We start from the raw sequence: 20,492 nt of genomic DNA, 5'->3' as shown, positions 1-20,492 counted from the left end.
TAAAAAGTGTGTATGAGAGACCTTGGTATTGGGCAGGGGGAGCTTCATTGCTTCAGAATCTTTAATCTGACTCGTAATTACCAAGGTTTTTCCTGGAAGCATGAAGTATAATTAAAGTCAGTGAACTATGTCTAAAAGAAGGCATCTATGTGACCTGGATTTATTCAGTAATCCAAGGGAAACTGCACTTCTAAGATATTTTTCTTTAATGACTATTACAGACTCGAAGCTGGTACTGATTTTTGAAAGGCAATACTTCTGCTGCCATGCTTCCATATGTGCCCATCTACTGTAACATGGTCACACTTTCCTTTTGCAAAGAATACTGCCAAATTCAAATGGTTTAAGAAAGAGCTAATGGTTTTGTGGCCAATGTCTCTATTTTAAGTGGCATTAGATATTCGAGGACTACCTCAAGTTCTATCAATGAAAAGGCAGTTTATTAGGTAAAATAGACATGTTTTTATGTAATTAATTAAGTTGGCAAATAGTTGTTATTTATGTTTATTCCATCATTTAAAATTATGTAATAGTCTAGTTTAAAAGCATAAACAAGTAGTTTTTTTTAAAAAAAAAAAACTAAGTTCAAACTTATTGGGCTGAAAGTAGCCTATAATTGGCAACATCAAATGAGATATTTGAGATATTGAAGCCAAAATAAGCACTGTGTAAGCACTGTGGTGTATTATGAATTAGTACCTAGTATGTTACTCATTTGTGAACCTAAAAAATGGTTTTATTTATTTATTCTTCTTTTTCTTTCTTTTTCTTTTTTTTTTTTTTTTGGTGGTGCTGGGGATTGAACCCAGGGACACTCTCCCACTGAGCTACATCTCTAGCCCTTTTAATGTCATTCCCAGACCTTTTCAATTTTTGAGACAGGATCTTGTTAAGTTGCCCAAGTTGACATTACACTTGCAATCTTCCTACATATACACCACTATGCCAGGCTTATATTTATTATCGTGTAGTTATTTTATAAACTCAACGCTCAATTCACCATCAAAACATATCTTAGTATTTCTGTTGATACCTTGAACAAAACTTTAAGAAAAAAAAAACAGTGGGAAAAATATAATAGAAATGCAGACCCTTAACTTTGGGTTCATTTAGTTTTTTTTTTCCCCCGCAGAGTATTAACTCTTTTTACCTATCATTACAACTGTATGAACACAGGTGAAATATTGCACAAAGTTTCCTAAAATTAAGCATGATTTAAAAATGTAGGAATATGTGTTTTTGTGCTTCACATTGTATTATATACATTTTCGATAGTTTCTCAGAGTCATTAAAGTGATTTATTTCATGTGGTTGTTTGACAGATTTTCTGAAAATGAATTGATGAAGAAAAATCATCATTCATTGTTTCACTTAATTACATACACATAGATACATATGTATATACATCTATATACTATGTATAAGTAAGTATTCATTATGATCCAGTTCTGAGCTTGGTCCTGGGTACCTATAGAGAACAAACCAGACATGATCCTTGCCTATGGTTCTGTGCAGTGTAACTTAGAGTTCAGTCCTTCCCACACATCCTTTATGGTTTATTGAACTATTTATTTTTTTGTACATAAATGTACAGTTATTAAGTTAATATTTATTTATAAATTCATTTTAACATTTTTGAAGAAAACAATTTTTACTACAAGTGGAAAATTCATCAACTTGCCAAAATTCAAAGTTAACTGCAAGCATATATGGAATGAAAGTCTTATCCTCCAGTTGGCTTAGAAGTTCTCTGTCCTTAGGGAGATATGATCCTCTAAGTCTTCACCTGAGTATGGAAGAAAGAGGAGTCCTCTGTTAACTTGGGGACTTCCTGTTTATTTTTTCTTATTCAAGTGGAAAGGTCACAGTTGATATTATACTGTGGGTCATATCTTAATGCCAAATGGAACACACATTCCTGCCACCACTCCCTTCTACCCCCACTGAAGTCATCATGCATGTGCCAATTCTTTGAGAAACTGTTTAACCCATCAAATTGAAAATAAATTACCAGGTATTTCTGATATCATTCAACTGAACTTTTCTTCATGACCTCTTAGGCTCAGAGGTAACTATAGGGTCCTATCTTTTCAAAAGTATGACAATTTTGATATTTAAGAGTACTGTCACATTTTTCTGCTACATATTAAAGAGGTATCCTTGCCATGCAATAGGCATTTTAAAATATCAGTGTCCTTAGTTTATATTTCACATCAAATGTGTCCTGATCATTTTTATATGTTATAGGTACTCCTGTTTCAAGATCAGAATTATGGTCTTCACTATGAATACACTGTCCCATCAGACCCCGTTCCAGAGAATCAGAGCTCCAAAGAACCAGAACCCCTCTTCATGTGGACTCACACAGGCTGGGAAGACTGCGATGCCACATGTGGAGGAGGTGAAAAAATTTTAAATATTCATCTCTCCAAAACAGCAGTTGTTTTCTCACTAACCACTGATAAGTAAGACAGATTCCATACCCCTAATCTGCAATTCCAAAATCCATAAAGGATTGGAAACTGAGGTTTTTTGATGATATGTTTAGTACCTAAGTACCTGAACTACTCTGTAGCAAAATCTGCCTTGAACTGAAACAAAGTATTTAGAATTGTTACATATTTCACTAATGTGACGACTCATTGTATTGTATTGCATAAATAGTAGTGAATTTTGTTTGTAATGCACTAGGTTCCATAGACATTATTTAAGTTGTTATGCAATGTTTTTGTACTGTATTAACTTGATAAAATCTTCAAAATTCTGGATTCCAAACTACATCTGCCCGCAAGAATTGTAGACTACAAGAATTGGAAGCATGTTTTGTCAGAGTAGTATTGAGTTTGCTTCTGTGTTGTCTGCATACTTAGGCTAAATATACAGAATATGTGGGGAAAAAAAACAAACATAATTTCCCTAATTCTTTAGCTTGCTAGTTTTTAAAAGCATGTTACTATTTTTCTGAAATTGTGCTCCAAGATTTTCTGTTTTTGTTTTCATGTCAGAGACTGAGGAGACAAAAGAATGAAATTACTTCAACATAAAATGTTAGACTTAGAAATTACTTCATCTTACCTTTGTGTTGCCCATGAGAAACTTGTGTGCCACAGATTAAGTAGATTTTTGTTGCTCACAGAAGTAGTGAATAGTAAGGGTGAGTAGATCCCAGTCAGGGACTTCCACCTTCCCTGTGAATCCCTGTGCATCAGTAGCATATTATTATTTCAGTTACTTCCACTTAATAACATTTTATACAGCTTTGAGTATGAGATGCCGCCTAAGAACAAAAGGAGAAATCTTTACCATATAAAGGTATTGTGTGTGTGTGCGCATGGTGTGTGTGTGTGTGTGTGTGTACTGTATATAATATGACATGGTTTGTGTAAAGAAGTGAAAATTTTATTTGGTTTTTTCGTGAAGGAATATCAATATGCAAAGCTTAATGTTGCTGCCGCAGAAGCCTGGGAAAGTGCAGAAAGAGACTGGCAGGTGATACTGGCAGGTGGAAGAGTGTGTTTGTTGTACAGAAGACAGAAAATAAGTAGACAGGTAAAGAATACATTAAGGTATCAAAGTGTGAGAAGTATCTGCAGAAAAATAAGCAAGAGCAGGAAACAAATCTGAAGTGTGAAGAATAGAGGGAGTAGGTTCAGTTTTAAATATGGTGGTCAGAAAAGCCCTCAATAAGATCAGGATGAATTAACACAAATAAGCAAACAAACAAATAAACTCTGACATGACCATGAACGTTGTATGGGGCTGGTGGAAACCCTGGGGTATGAGTAGAGCTGGTTGCTCAGGAATAGCAAGAAGGCTGGCATGGCCCTCCTTTGCTCTGGATGGTGTGGGATGCTTGTGGTAATGCTCAAGTAGAGGAGTAACTTAATCTGGTTTGCATTTTTAAAGGGTTTTTTTTTTTTTGCTTCCAAGTTGAGAGTTGGCTGAATGGAACAAAAAGGTAGAAGGAGAGATCAGTTTGGAAGTTACTACAGTAATCCAGGAAAGAGAATAATAATTGTACCACTCCACTTTGTTAGCAGTGTGGGAGGGAAGAGTGGTCAGGGTCTGTACAAAATCTCAAAGTAGAACTAACAGATTGTATTGATAGAAACATGTAGAGCTATGAATGTCAGAGAATGAATGTGATAGTTTTAGCCACTAGCAATATGAAGCCACCATGGATTTACATAGGAAAGTGAAGTCACAGGATTAGCAGGGAGTTTTATTCTCATTATCAGTTTAAGGTGCCTAATATCTAAGGGTGATCCCAAGTAAGCAGTTGGATATAAAATTCTGGTGTTCAGGAGAGAATATTAGAGACACTCGGTATATGGATGAAATATTAAAATATTGAAACTAAAAGTCACCAAATGAACAAATGTGGGGAGTGAGAGCGAGAGAAGCTGTTGGAGGACTGAGACTTGGGGTACTCTGCATTGAGAGTCTGGAGGGATGAAGAGGAAGGTGCAAAACATTTTAAAATGAGTAGCCAACACATAGGAGAAGACACACAGGACAGCAAAACTCTTGCTAGGCATCTGACATAGAGCTGTTACAAGGAGAAAATTATCAACTATCAAAAACTACCAATGGAAAATAATGTAGAGGAAGAGTTGACTGTAACATTTAAATATATTACATGATTGTGTTTTTAATGGATTACATTTAATAGCTTTGAAACAGAAGTTCAATTCTTACCCAGTACAAATTCATTTCAATGACATGTTTGGCTTAAAAGACCAAGTGGAGTGGATTCAAAAGAAAATGACAGAATAAGTGGAGAAAGGAACTCTAAGGGATTCTAGGAATGTTGCTGAAAGAAGAAAATAGAGAAATGTGGCAGTAGCTAAAAAAGAATGTGAATCAACAAAATTTGTTGTTTTTAATAAGAGAAATTATACATACTTGTTTGTCAGTGTGCATTTTCTAGAACAGAACAGAAAACTAGAAATGCAAAGGTGACAACAAACATTTGATGAAACAATATCCGCATGGGATGGGGGACAGGATGCCAAAGTTGGCTTTACACAAATATATGGACAGTCCATCACTAGTAACATGCAAAGAGTTTAGTGCCAAGAACTTATGGCAATATTCTTCTTACTGCATCTATTTTCTACAAAAAATGTAGTCTTTGTGAGAGTGAGGGTAGAAAAGGAGGTAATAGAGTTTGAAAAGAGGGATGTGAAGTGGCCACTAAGAGAATAAGGAGACAAATTGAATGGGCATGTGTATTTTGATTGTGTGACAGCACTAATGATCCACTTGAAGTTAGTAGTATCCGCTTAGAATGACACCAGTCCTCATGATGTCTTTATTCTCTATGTACAGTATGTAGGTACTCATGTGGAGTAAGTTTGGGAATTTCCAGGTGAGAATGATAAAATAAAATCAGATTCCAATTTTATGTTTTATGGTCTGAAATTTTATGTAACAAGTTGGAAACAGTGAAATGTGAACTTTAGTTCTGTGAGGAGGAAAGCAAAGGTATGACAGGATTTAAAGATAGTAAAAATGTGATAGTATCAATAGACATAGAGCCTGGTGGGGTTAAAGAATTCCTAGACACAGAGTACTAAGGGGCTAGAAAAGCAAGATATAATAGGAAATAGAGCTGAGATTATGGATTAGATAATAGTGATTGGTCATACAGAGTGGTGAGGGAGTTACTTGCATAACTAAAATCAAAAGCAAGATCACAGTGGAGAGAAGAGGGCCAGGTACACATAGTGCCAGAATCACTCAAATTGATAGTGTAATTGTAAGAATTGTACCAGGAGCAGGGTTAGAAAAATATGACAATAAGCCAGGAGCCAAAATCTAAACATAAGGAGAAGGAATGACTCAGGAGTTTGCATTTGATCACAAGAAGGGTGATGCATTGTATAGTCTGATACAAAACTACAGTTTTCAAAGAAGAAAGGAAGAAAGGTCTGCTAGAGGCACTGAGGAACACAGAGACCCACACCGCTTCTAGTTCCCAAAGGTACCAGAGCATAAGCAAAATGCTTACCTTATTGGAGGCTGCAGGGAGAGCAAGAAACAGTGTTCTCAAAAGAGAGCAGGAGCATGTGAGAACATTCAGAGGTGAAGAGGGGAGGAACAGTCATTAGCAGAGTGCTCATAGCTTTAGGATTGCACCTGTTGCCTGCGTCCCCTGGCCCCCTGGAGCCACCAGGCATAGGCAATCCAGCAGGCAGGGCGAGGTGATATTATACAGAACACTCTTTACTGCCAAGGATATAAGGTAATTACAACAAATAGATTTCAAATAATTCTCTCAAATTAAAAAAATGTTCTCAGTCATTCTTGCCACAAGGAAATTTCCAGTGGCCATGTTTCCTCTCAGGCCACACTATCACCAAGTGACTTCAGTCTGCCATCATCCTATGTTCTCTTGTGAACAGCCTTTATACATGCAAATTCCTGGTCATCTCCTTCACCCATTCTGCACCAATAGTAAGGCTCATCTCCCTTTACCTGAGTCACATCTGTTACACAGATAAAAAAATAAATAAATAACCTGGAACAAATACGTTCTCAATGGAATATGCAGTTACAGATTTCTCCTTTACTGCAACTCAGATAAGAATTTTAGTCATGTCTTCAGTCCACTGACCAGTCAGTCTCTGTCCGATGGTCAGGGTGGGGTATGGGTGAGGGAATTGATAGAGAGTCTGATGGATCACCTTATTATCAGTGAAGAACAGTCATTAAAATCAGTTTGCATTTTAAAAGCCTGGACAGGAAAACATTTGCCCAGTGAATTATATTATCCTCATTTTTTTTCTCCTAAAATTGTGATCTGTTACAAGATTCAGCAAAACATACAGAACTTGTCAACCTTCAGTTTGAAAGAGCAAATTGTTTAGGATTAAAAATTTTCCCAAAAATCATATTAGATGATTCCTGGAGTATGTTTTGTCAATTTCTAAATCTTAAGGAATAGAGATTCACAATAAATAGTTTTAATCTCAGAGCCAGAGAAATATTAGAGACCTTTACACATGATTTCTTCATCATGGAGATGATATAGCTGAAGTGCATAGAGACCAGGACCTCCAGGGGTCCTGTGATGGGTGGACCCAGGATCAGATTCCGCCACTCCTGGGCTCAAGTCCCCTTTCCTCCTGGCCACACTGCTTCAGGATCAGCTCAACAAACTTCACATATTTTCTTTCCACAAAATAGAGAATGTCCTCTAGAGATTATTTAGGTTTTCTTTGGATTCAAAGAGACGTTTCATTTAAAAATTTATATGTCTCTATTTTTATTTGAAATGGCAGATTTTGCAACATACTCCTCCTAATTATTTACAATTCCTCTATGATTGGTGCTGGTGTAGACCTTCCCTCTGAACTTTGTTGCACTGTTTAGTCAACAGTTTTCAATTATCTATGACTATGTTAATAGGGCACATAATAATGTCAATGCCAAAATATTTCTGGGCTATTGGGTATTATTTTTCTTTTCAGTTCATAAATAAAGTAGATGGACAGGCTTTCAAGAATTGCATTGTTTCTAACTTTGTGTTGTTGATTTTATAGCCAGGAAGGGCTTTGTAATCTTTCAGCATATTCATGAATTAAATGAGAGTGTGTTTAAAACACAGAACATTGGAAACAGATTCATGCAAAATTCATTTCCAAGAGCAATTGCAGTATTCTATTTCATATGAATATATTAAGAGCAAATAAGGTATCACAAGGTAGTATAAAGTTTCAATGTTTGACAAGTTAGTTTTCTAATTTTGTTGGAAGATATTAGATTGGCAGTACTAATTGGAGATAAGAAATTAAAAAAATTTAATGTTGTCTACATGAATTTTTATTGTTAATGATATTTTATGTCAATACCTGCAACTAAGTTTTAAAATAATTTAAACTACTTTTATTCACTATACATTTGTATGAATTTATGAATGCCAGTTATTACAAGTTATTAAAAACCTAACATAGAAGCATTTTCTGTTTTAAAAAAAGACTGTTTTCTAAAAAAAACTAGAAGTATTGATAATTCTAAATAAGTTTTTCCAAAAGTTTAACATAAATTTACTAATGCTCAAATACTTTTCCTAACAGTTTTTTCAAGGACAGAGGGTAGGCCTAGAAAACTTTGAATGGATATATATCACTTTTATTTTAGCATCAACCATTGAAACTAGTCTTTATTTTCAACTGTCTTAAAATGTATTTCTGAAATAATGTTTACTTTGCATTGGAGCTCTAAAACATTAAAATATTTGAATAAGCATTTTAAACTGATTTTGGATCTTCAGAGGTTCATTAAAAATTTGATGTAAAAGACCTATTTTGAATGACTTAGGTCTTGAGAGGCATTAAAAAGTTACCATTCTTGCCGAGCCTGGTGGCACACACTTGTAATCTCAGTGGCTCAGGAGACTGAGGCAGGAAGATCATGAGTTCAAAGACAGCCTCAATAACTTAATGAGGCCCTGAACAACTCAGCAAGACCATACCTCTAAAATAAAATACAAAAAAGGACTGGGGATGTAGCTCAATGGTGGAGTGCCCCTGGCTTCATCCCTGGTAAAAAGTACCACTCTGGCTGCATGCAGAATCACCATTAACAACCTTAGGATTTATTTTGATCTAGTGAATGGATGAATGAAAAAAATAAAACCTTGAATGGATGTGCAAAGATTCAACAATCCATTTTGAAACAAATGAGTTAGACATGCTTTTAGGGATACAATTTGAAGAGATAACAATTTGAGGAAAATAATAAGCCAACATTGTATGTTCTTCCCATTCATTCATGTTCCTCTAGCCTCCCACCCCTTAGCATCTTAGCATTTTGGGCCCCTCTAGTTCCTGCTTTCCTTATCCATGTCCAGATCACATGGACATATCCCAGCCTTTGGATTCAAATCAGAGACCACCTCTCAGTATGCAGAAGCTTGTACCTTTTAAAATCTTTTAGAATGTGTTGGACAGAAAAGAACATTTTTGGATGTGCAGTTTGTTCCTTTTTCCACTTTAAAGTTGATATCCTCTTATTCCAACATAAATGTTATTAACTAAAGAAAGAGCACCAAATATATTTATTTTCCATTTTTATTTGCATTATTTTATTTCAATAATAAAATATACATTGTATTCTAATTTGTTTTCTTAATAGTATACAAACATTTTTATATTACCATAAAGTCCTTACCAGCTCGATTTTAAATATTTAAATGATGATCCACGAGCTGAATTTGCCATAGATTATTATTTCCCATAATAGGTCATTTTGTTTAAAAAAAAAATACCATTCAAGGAAACTCAGTGTTGAGATGAACTTCTTAGTACAGAAATCACTGAAGGCTAAAATTGCAGGTTTATACTTTATTCATTCATTTTTTTACCAGTACTGACTATACACCATCTATTATTAGATGAATGAGAAAAATGAATGGTTCCTACTTTCAGAAATTTCACATCTACCTACTAGGGGGTCAAATGATACTAAAAGCACCATATGGAGCAATAACAGGAGCTACAGAAATTCTCTCAGGGGTAAACAAATGTGCAACGGCTCTGGGGCCAGTGAGAAAGTTGTGAAGACTGAAGAGTAGAAAGTGCCTAGGTCATAAAAGTAGGAGGAAAGCCAGTTCATGAAGCTCATTCAGTGTGATGCTAGTACTCAAGTAAAATTTAACTTGAAGGTTATGGGCCCCATTAAAATATTTGCATGCATGGAAGTGACAAAATCAGTTTGGATTATACATAAGTGTTGTAAACAATGCATAGTAATTTTTATTATAATAAAAACTGAAATAGCCATTTTAGTATTGAGCTCAAACCCTGAGGGAAAAATATTTCATAGAAATGTAAAAAAATAATGATCGATAAGTAAATGATAGCCAGGCATGGTGGTGTACATCTGTAATCCCAGCAACTCAGAAGGATGAGACAAGGGAATCATAAAATTCACACCACCCTGGGCAACTTAGAACAACTGTAATTCAAAAATAAAAAAGGGGGCTGGGGATATAGCTCAGTTGGTAGAGTGCTTGCCTAGCATGCACAAGGTCCTGGGTTCAATCCCCAGCACTGAAAAAAAAAAAAAAAAGAATAATTAAATAAATAAGGGCTAGAGTGCTGGGGGTATAGCTCAGTGGTAGAATGCCTCTGAGTTCAATCCCCAGTACTGAAACGAAAAAGGAAGAAGAAGTAAATTGTTGTAGTCAGCTTTTTTGCCACTGTGACCAAAGAATAAGAACATTTTTAGAAAAGTTTGTTAGAGATACACCTTTTCAGAAGTCTCAACCTATAGATGGCCAACTCCAACTCGGTCCAAATTGAAGCAGAACATCACAGCAGAGAAAAGCGGCTCAGGACCAGGTAATCAGGAAGCAAAGAAAAGAGTTCTACTCACCAGGACAAAATATAGATCCCAGTGCCCTACCTCCTGCAGTCACACCCTACTTGTCAACAGTTACCAGTCAGTTAATTCATTCAAAAGGATTTAATTTATTAAGGTTAAAGCTGTCAAAACCCAATCAGTTCACCTCTGAACTTTCACTGTCTCACACACAAGCTTTCTGGGGACACCTCATATCCAAACCAGAACAATTACATAAAGTGACTTTGGAAGAAGTTCCAGTTTTTAAAATGCATGTATAAAGAGTTGTAAGCATTTTACGTAGCTCTAAGTGCTTAGAGAAAAGTCCTTCATCTCATCAAAATATATTTACTTTTGGTTCTCATGGCTTATTGGTCATCATTAGTTCATAGAAAATAAGTAACATTTTCAAAAGAAAATTATCAAGACAACTGTATATGCACATGTATACACATAATATTTCTCCTATAAAGTTCCACAACTTTATTTTTAAAATCAGGTTGTCCAATAATATCTAGAGAGTTTCAATTATGTGTACTGAAACACAGAACCTACCCACAGTAATGTGTGTCTGCACTTATGATGTACGTTCTACAAATATGATCAACCTGGATACACAAATTTTATTTTTAAATATCCCTTTTATCTTTTATGTAGTAAACACAGGGCACAGGAAAAAATAGGTAAAAGCTTCTCTGTGAGTCTGAAAAAGAAGGCTCACTTAATCTAATGGGTGATCTTTGTTAAATGTCTTCAGAGCAGAAAGAATCAGCCAATAAAAATGAATCTTTTTTTTTAGATTTTGCCCAAATTCCTTAAAGATATGAATGCATAATGATGATTTTATTTTATTCTTAACTATATCCAAAACAACCAAACAGATTTCCCCATGACTGTTACTGGGGATGGCACAGGTGAAGTGTTTACCATTAAGCAGATAACACACTATCTACAGCTTACTCATTGTTCAGACAGAAGGGCAGTTACTTCATTGCTTTATTTGCCCCTAGGTTCCACAGTATTGGATGCACTGTACATACTGCTATTAGATGCTAGAATGGAAATTTCCGGTGCTGGCTAGGATGTAAAAAATAGAAAAAAAAAATCAAACAATAACATTCCCATATGGGTTTAAGATCTTAGTTGTATTTTCAAAGGCATGATGTGTCTGTAGCTGAGCAATATGTTTTTTCCTGATTCTATTGTTTTTGCTCAATGAAAGAAAAAAGTGGAGCTAAGCTTCTCCTGACTGCCCAAAACTTAGGCTATTGAGCTTCCTTGCTAACAACATGGATGGAAATGTCCCAATTTGTATTCACACACTTTTGTACTTAGAGCACCAACAAGGAGCTCCCTAAAATGAGGACAATGCCCATATTTCTTTTGCAATATTAGTCTTACACTTAAAAGATTTTTTTTTTCAATAGCTTAATGTGTTAATTCTGGGCTTACATAACTTAGTTTTGGTACCTTCTAAGAAAAGGCAGAAATGCAACATGATTAGTCCTGAGTTATTTATTCTGTGATACATAAATGTTCAGCACAAGCTTTCTGGATTATGTGTTTATCATGCTTTATGTGCCGTAGTTGGCAAAGTGCCATTATTTAAATCAGTTTAGGGAACTATATTCTTGTAGGAGTGTTTTATAACTATGAGGGCTTCAAATTAGATTTTAAAACTAACATTTACATTTCATAAGTCACATTTATTTTAACTGTAGTTTCAGTATTCATCATAATAACATATAACTAATACTTACATACACTATCATTAAACAAAATTTGTATATCTACTTACTATATGTGTAAAATCATAACCCAGTCCCTGAAGCACAGGAAGCCAGAAGGAAAGTAACCAAAAACCTTTTATTTTTACATTTAAGTATCCTGTACCTTATGAGGTCTGTTTTCTCTGTGTGTTAAGAAAGAAAGAAAAAAATCTAAATGAAACAAAGTTGGTTTTGTTTCTCTAGCAGTTTGACATTGATAGACATTGAGAATCTATGATTAAGTCAAGTGTCACACACTGCCCTTCTTGATCTGCAAAGGAATTCCCTAGGTGTGTACCTGGGCATGAAAGGTGACTTCTCTCCATAAGTTAGCATCAAGTCACCTTGTTTCGTGAGCTGTACCAGTAATGTAAGAGGACCTCTGAGGGTGTAGCTGTTGTCCCTCAGGCAGGCCCTTTGTGCTTGAGGTCCTTGGCCAAAGGTACTGCAATTCAGGAATTTTCCATTTGGACAACACTGTGCTATCTGTTAGAAGACAGAAAACACTGAAGGTTTTCATAACAAGACATGCAATAATAATCACAGATATAATTGCTGCTTAATACACATGTATATACATATATATGTTGTCATGTTTGAAAACAATGAATAGTGGTGAGGCTGTGTGCAGTATTATTGAGATGAAAATCAAAAAATGATCCTGAATTGCACCTGTTCTTTTGCCTTCTACTTGGCCACCCATTTTCTTTCAATCACTCATTGAAGTAAGAAATGTTTCAAAATGAAAATAACTCTCATTCTACATCTCTTCTTTCCTCCTTCCTGATGCCAGCCTCCTCTTTCTGTTAACTGAGTGACAGAGTGACCTCTCTGGCGCCAGCCTAGTCTTTCATGTTTGGCATGACCAGCATGAATGCTCTGAGCTTCCTAATTACCATCGCATGACAGTCATAGGACCCAGAAGACTTCTGAGTTCTTTGTAATCCTTCGTGACCCACCTGACTTTAAAATTGTTGGCTGATTTAATTATTTTATAATGTCAAACCATCAATTAAAATAGGTTATTAAATCTTATTTAGATGTCTTTTTTTTTACTCAGGTTATTTACATATAAGACTTTAATGGAGAAACAGAATTTAGTACATATTTACTAGACTTTAAGTCAATAATAATAGTATTATCAAGGAATTGTGATTATGGAGCTGTAACCAAAATGAATATATAGGCAAATAGTCATTCTTACTTCCTAACTTCTACCATAGCAGAGAAAGTACAAAATGGGAGTTTTTTGAAAACCAGTGAAAAATGGTAAGAGGCCTATGATTTTTCTCAGAAAAAATAACAATCATTGCAGAGAAAAAAATTTCTGGAATTCTCAGGGTGTAGAATTCTCAGAGGTAAACAGGAGTTAAGTTCTGAGTTATAATCAAAGTAAGCTTGCTTCCAGTCACTCACTACAGAACTCTGGTGATGCGCAACAAGATGATTCAATGTGCACACACATCTGTGTGCTTTTTATGTGCTTTCAAAAAAAGGCCTATTAGGGAAAGAGGATCCCTAATGCCTATGCACATACAGTTTTGTTTTTCTGGATGCTAGGGATTGAGCCCAGGGCCTTATGCATGCTAAGCAAGTGTTCTACCTCTGGGCTCTCTCCCCAGCCCACACACATGGTTTTCAACCACTTAATGCTAAAAGATAACCACAGTTTATTACAACAAAAACTTTCTATTACCCTCTTGTCCACTTAGGTTGCTACTATCACCTTGTAATATAAATTCTTGCCATTTACTTTCTAAGGAAAAAAAAATTCTTAAGCCTAGAAATACATTTTGTTATGTAAATTATAAATAGTATTATCTTCATGGATGGAACTTAAAATAGTTTAAAATATCTATGAAAATTCCAAGATTATGAATATGTAAATCCATTTCATAAATGACTATGATAACATTGCTTTATATATTAATTTGCAATTCTTAGGAGAAAGGAAGACAACGGTGTCCTGCACAAAAATCATGAGCAAGAATATCAGCATTGTCGACAACAAGAAATGCAAACACTTAACAAAACCAGAGCCACAGATTCGGAAGTGCAACGAGCAGCCATGTCAAACACGGTACCCTATGCCAGCTACCCTACAAGCATTGTTTGGCTGTTATATTGCTATCCCTAAAGCATACTCAGAATATTATTAGAATCACATTTTCTTAGATAACTTACAAAGGGATATGTATCACAATGTGAACTTTTAAAGAAGCAAAGTCTAAGAATGTAAGGCTAATACTTACAACTTTGTGTTCTCCATAGTGTAAATACAACCACTTAACTGGGGATGGGGGTGGGGAGATTGTGGTGAGAAGTAATTAAGATTACTTGGTAACCTGTAGATCACCTCTTCAAAAATCTGGTTATTTAGTTGAATTTAGATATTTGCTTTTATGTTTTCTGAAATCATACATTAGAACTTTCCAGAGGTAAATAAATCAAGGTAGGATGGGGCAGGACCAGAATAACTGCAGAATAATAGGGACAGAGTTGTCCTGTTTCCTGAAGCTAGTTCCTCACTTCCTCTCCTCTAGTTCTCTGTGCAAACTTCCGGGTTTCTGACCCAGCTCCTTATTTTCCCAGTAAGTATTAGGAAAGCAGGCAAGAGACTCCTAAGTAGGAGACAAAATATCTATGCCAAGCAGCTGAGAGTGGGGTAGGAGGAGGAAGACCATGCCTTAGTAACAAGAAGATGAAGCAGAGACAAGATGAACCTGAGTTTAATTTCGGAGAAGCCACTACAGTTGCCATCACAGGGCTACTGAAAATTTACATGTTATCTCATAAAAATTAATGTTGAACTTGAGTAGAACTCAGCCCTACTGTTAAAAAGCCCTAATTTTTTTAGGAATGGGATGATGAAGAGTGTGAGGCTGGACTGATTCATTGAGAATGGTAACAATATTATTTATTTTATCTGACATTCAGGAATTTGTTGAGGCTCAGTCAGTTAGGCATGGTTGTGAATTCTTAGGAAGTTAAATAGAGGATTGATCTCCCCTTAACAATAGCTTCTGCAATGGAGTCATGGTGAATTTACACACTGCAGAACTCAAATATGCAAAGAGTTTATAGCTTTGTATTCATTTATAACTAATATAAACTTTATAACCTCCTATCACAATGAGTAAGTATGGGACAGGGTGAAGGAATAAAAGTGCAGGAGCAGCAAAATTGCAAGTTAACCTATATTTGCACTTTTCTTTCTTAAATAATCTCTGGAATACTCTTTGATGATCTCTGGAGTGTCATCCAGGTAGATATTCAGTTCTGGTTTTCTTGTCTCCTCTCTTCCCCGCCCCTTCTTTTCTATCTTCAGTCATTGCTATTTCTGCCTCATTGTAAAACTCAGTTCTTAAGCTCTTTTGATCCAGTTCATGCCATGTTAATGGACGCTTAAAAGGTTTTGGAAAAGTACTTTCTTCTTTTACAATGTTCAAATTTCAGGGCTTGCTTTACTGTAGATTTAATATATTTTAAATATTAAAAGCTGCTTATCAATTTTTCTTTCGTTTTCACTCTTGCTCTAACAATCCTATGCCCATGCAAATATATCCTCCTAAAAGAAGAGAATAATGAGACATATAATGTTATGCAAAATACAAAATAACATTAATATACTTTTAATAATATCACGCACACTCTATGTTCCCACGTTATGGTTTTAAGCCTAACTCCATAACTGGTGAACTAGTAAAGATCTTTTATAATACAGGATAGTAATTAGATAGATATTCTATGTTATTATTGTTTTCAACAGGCAGGTCTTTGATGTCTTTCCATTCAGGTCTGGACAGATCTTAAGTAGAACTTTTGGTTTTTGAACTGGATCATTGGAATCATCACCATGTCTAAGAACTCTCTCTTTTCATATCAGTTTTTTTCTATTAAAATAATTTATTTCAAATTAAACAATTAAACCTTAATATATTTTTATAAAGATTCATACATTTCAAAGAAAATTTTCCCTTGGTGATCCCTTTTCTGTTATTAGTGCTCCCAGCTTGGATGGTATCCTTGACAATTAGCTGTGTATTTATGTAAAGAACATATATGAACCTAAAGAAATGTGTATTTTTGTGTTTCTGTGTATATTTTATTAATTGAAGTAGTACCACAACACAAAATTAACCACTTTTTAATGTTCTGTGCCTTTATTTTTATTTATTTTGTTTTTTGTTCTAATCAGTTATACATGATAGCAGAATGCTCTTTGATTCATTGTACAAAAGTGGTGCACATTTTTATTTTTTTAAATATTTATTTCTTAGTTGTAGTTGGACACAATATCTTTATTTATTTATTTATTTTTATACGGTGGTGAGGATTGAATCCAGGGCCTCATACATGCTAGGTGAGCGCTGTACCACTGAGCCACAACCCCAGTCCTGGTGCACACTTTTAACATATATTTAAATGCTAAATAACTTATGTGGAATATTTGTTAACATATTTCAAAACCTATGTGAAATAAAACCATTTGTTTTATTTACCACATAATGTTTTTTGTTTTATGGAAGAGCTTTTTCTGATGCCTCAGTAATCTTTGAAGAACTGGATTTAAGGAACAGAACATCTTGGTCACTTCCTAACTTGGTCTGTGAGGGAGCAGAGTGTACAGTACATATCATTTGCTATTCAATCACAAACTTCAGCTCTCTTGAGGAAAAGTGCCTTGATAATGACTTGGTAAAATGAATAGTTTTTAAAAGGTCAGTACATTTTTGAGTGAGAAATTTTTGCAGCTGGAGACTGGAAGCATTTTTTTTTTTTCCTAAAGATTATTGTCTTCCTTCCTTTGGAAAGGAAGGCAGTATATTTTGAATCACCAAGAAGTAATGTCAGCGAGGTTAGCCAAAATAATGGAAAGCAAGAAACGACATGGGCAATTATTAAGGATCATCACAGGAAAGGTTTCCAAGTCTTGCTGGCAGAGCATATCTTTTATTTCTCTTGCTTTTTTCCCTTCTCTTCCCTAGAAGTAAGTTTTCAAATTTCCATTCACATGTATTGAAAAAATTACCAAAAGGCCTGATGGAACCATATGTGCCTAATATAAAATAGACTGATACAATAGGAAAAAACTTTTGAGAATATGGCATCTTCAGGATCAGGAAATGGGATAATTGCAAATTAGGTGAATTCTAAATTTATAATTTCATTAGTGAAAGGAAAGTGACCACAACACTTGGAGCGACCAAGAGGTCTTTATTGCAGCAGTGAAAAAGAGGAGAAAAAGAGAGAGAAAGAAATAGCGGGGAAAGAGAATAAAGTGGGGGGGGGGGAGCAAAGAGAGAGAGAGAGAGGAGAGGAGAGAGTGAAACGGAGAGCCAACGCAAGAGAAGAAAGAGCAAGAGCAAGAAAGAGAGACAGAGAGAGCAAGAGAGGGGGGCCCAACAGGAGGGAGTTTTTATAGCCCAAATCTAATGGGGTCTCTGGGTTTGCAAGCTGTCTTGTTGGCATAAGGGGGGTTACGTGTTCGGCCTTGAACAGGGGGGGAGGGGATTGAGTGCTCAGCCTTGAGTGCCCTCTTGAGTGTTCAGACTTGATGCGAACAGGTGATAAAGGATCAGACAGAGGGGGATTTGAGTGCGTGGGTTATCCTGCAGCTAACCTTTGTTCAGCCTGCCCTGCAGACAACTTAGTTCAGCCTGTCCTGCACCTCACAATTAGAATGCAGTCTACATTTACTTCTTACTTTTGAGCAGTTTTCAAGGACTATAAAAAGCATATTTTTATTATTATATGAAGGATCTGAAAAAAATGATTTATTTTAAAAATATGAGACTCCATGAAATTTTAAAACTTATGTTTTCAGTAGTATCTTCTGGATTCTATAGTTGGAGGAAAAAGTACACAAATCAATTTAAATTGTGAATATTTCTGGAATATTCTTGTGTGAAAATATAGCTGAATTTGGAAGATTAAATGCACGTTAGGCAAAATCCATGGGAATACTCCAAAGCAAAATGATAGGTCAGCAAACAAGAACCTGTAAGACTCAGTAATGGATTACAAATGTTACTGTGAATATTTCCTTTTTCAGAACTGGAAACATTAAATCATTTTAAATTAAACCATTTTAAAGATGAACAAACTAGATTGTTAGAGGGTATGTCTGCTCAAAATGTAGATTATTGCTAGGAATACTGGAGTAGGCAAATTTGGAACAATTGAGACTATCTCTGTAAAACAGACAAATCTAATTTCCATGTCAAGAAATGTTTTTAGAAAATCTATTATATGGAAAGTGTTATGGATGCAAAGAACAAGGCTTTGATCTATGATCTTGAGGAATTTATATATATATATATTAAATGGAAAGGAGGGTCAGATTTCCTTAATTCACTGTTATGGTTTAGATGTGCATTATCTCCCCCAAACTCCTATTAATGCAGAAATATTAAGATGTAAAATGATTGGATTATGAGAGCTATAACCTAGATAGTTCATCCTAGTTTGAAAGGACTGACTGGGTAGTAATGGTAGGCAGGTCAGGTGTGGCTAAAAGTGGTGGGTCTTTGGAGGATGCTCTAGAAAGGGGCATCTTTTCTGTGGCTTCTTCTCCCACTGTCTCTACTATTGTCATGAGAACAGTAGTTTTCCTCCATTGGGGTCTTCGCTCATCATGTGCTGCCTCACCTTAAGCCCAGATAAATGAAGTTTGCTATTGACTAAAGCCTCTCAAATGGCAAGCCCCTCCTGTCAATTGTTCTTGTCAGCTATTTTGATCACAGCAATGAAAAGCTAACTAAAACAATACCCTTCAAGCTCCTCTACCTCCCCAGGGAGTATCTTGTAAGTCCCTATGAGAACTACAAGCCAGGTGATAGAGGGCAGAGGAAAGCAGCAGACCCTGTTGGCTGGAGGGAGAAGTCATCTTGGGAGGAAGGGGTTTAGAGCTGGTAGCCAAGAATCCAGGCAGAGGACCCTACGTGAACAAATGGCATGAGGTGAAAATTGGGGAATAAGTTCAGATTATGGTTTGGTTTCCAAACAAGTAGAAGATGAAACAAGAGAAAAGTATGTACAAAAATAAATTTTTAAAAATATACCAAAATGTATATACAATAAATACTATAATAATCATCCCTTATCTGTGGTTTCATTTAGATTTCAAATACCCACAGTCAACTGCAGTTCAAAAATATTAAATGGAAAATTCCAGAAATAAGCAATTCATAAGTTTTAAACTGCATGTCATTCTGAATAGCATGCTGAAATCTTGCTCCATTTACTCCATTCTACCTGGGATATGAATCATCATGTTGTCTCAGATATACCTGTACATTAGTCAGCTTTTTGTTGCTGTGACAAAATACCCAAGAAACACAAAGGAGAAAAAAATAAATTATGGCTCATAGTTTCAGAGGTTTCAGCTACCTCCTTTGTTTTTAGACTTGTTGTGAGGCATAATGGTGGAAGGGCTTGGGCTGAGCAAAGCAAAATTCACCTCACAGTGAAGCAGAAAAAGAAAAAGAGAGACAGAGGCAGGCCAGGGACAAAATATATATTTTAATGACATGCTCCCAGTGACCAGCCTCCTTAAACCAGGACCCACCTTACATTAATGCCACAGGCTTTTGACCATAGCCTTTAGCACATAGTCTTTGGGAGATATTTTAGAAGCAAGACATAACATTCTTCCTCTAGCCCCCAAAGGTTCATGTCCATCTCATAATGCAAAATATATCCAGTCTGACTCTAAGAGTTCCCAAAGTTTTAACTATTCCAGCATTGCTTCAAAGTCCAAGTCCAAAGTCTCTTCTCAGACTGAAACTCTTCTTAGACTCAAACTTAATTATGAAAAAAATAAAAAACAATAATACACAATAAATAGTCACATTCCAAAAATGGCATAAAAAGAGGGATGGGACCAAAACAAAACCAAAACCCAGCAAGGCAAGCGTTAAATCTTGTAGCACATGTTAGCATGGTGTGAGCTCCAAAGCACTTATAATCTCACCCTATGGCCTTGCCTACAGCAACCTACATGGCCTCTGTCTTGGCCTTGGCTTTCCTTGGTATCTGCATTCTTGGTATCTCCAAATTCCTGGGGTCTTCACTGCAGCTTGGACTTTACTTTTATAGTTTTATGCATCATCTTGTTAGGGTCTGCACGCAGGGACTCAGATCCTGACACATAATGCCTGACCTTCCAGGCCTTCTTTTGAAATCTAGGTGGAAGCCTCCCTGACTCTGTGAGTCTGCATACCTGCACAACTAGCACCATGTGGAGGATGCCAATGTCTGCTGCCAGTGGGAGTAGTAGCCTCTTTCACTGTAACTGCAGAAACCCCTGAGTGCTTGTATGGCTGAGTATGATGAAATGATTCCTGGAAAAACAACTTCCTAGGCAGCCTT

At 35.8% G+C, this 20,492-nt stretch overlaps 1 protein-coding gene and 1 long non-coding RNA gene across 4 annotated transcripts in view; one reads left to right on the top strand and one right to left on the bottom strand.

The window, feature by feature from the left end:
* The window catches only part of LOC125619128, a 141,593-nt gene that overhangs the window by 76,281 nt on the left and 44,820 nt on the right, over window positions 1-20,492 (bottom strand). The gene's annotated exons all lie outside the window — the stretch shown is intronic.
* Window positions 1-20,492, top strand: part of Adamts19 (ADAM metallopeptidase with thrombospondin type 1 motif 19) — a 251,578-nt gene that overhangs the window by 201,377 nt on the left and 29,709 nt on the right. For both annotated transcript variants that reach the window (XM_015500639.2, XM_048811813.1), the window contains 2 exons: window positions 2,248-2,401; window positions 14,064-14,199. In XM_015500639.2, coding sequence (XP_015356125.2) covers window positions 2,248-2,401; window positions 14,064-14,199 — 290 coding nt within the window. The remainder of the gene's footprint in view (window positions 1-2,247; window positions 2,402-14,063; window positions 14,200-20,492) is intronic.

This window comes from Marmota marmota, unplaced genomic scaffold (assembly GCF_001458135.2).
Source record: "Marmota marmota marmota unplaced genomic scaffold, marMar, whole genome shotgun sequence".
NCBI lineage: Eukaryota > Metazoa > Chordata > Mammalia > Rodentia > Sciuridae > Marmota > Marmota marmota.
The sequence above is the reverse complement of the archived record's forward strand: the minus strand, read 5'-3'. Positions and strand labels throughout refer to the sequence as shown.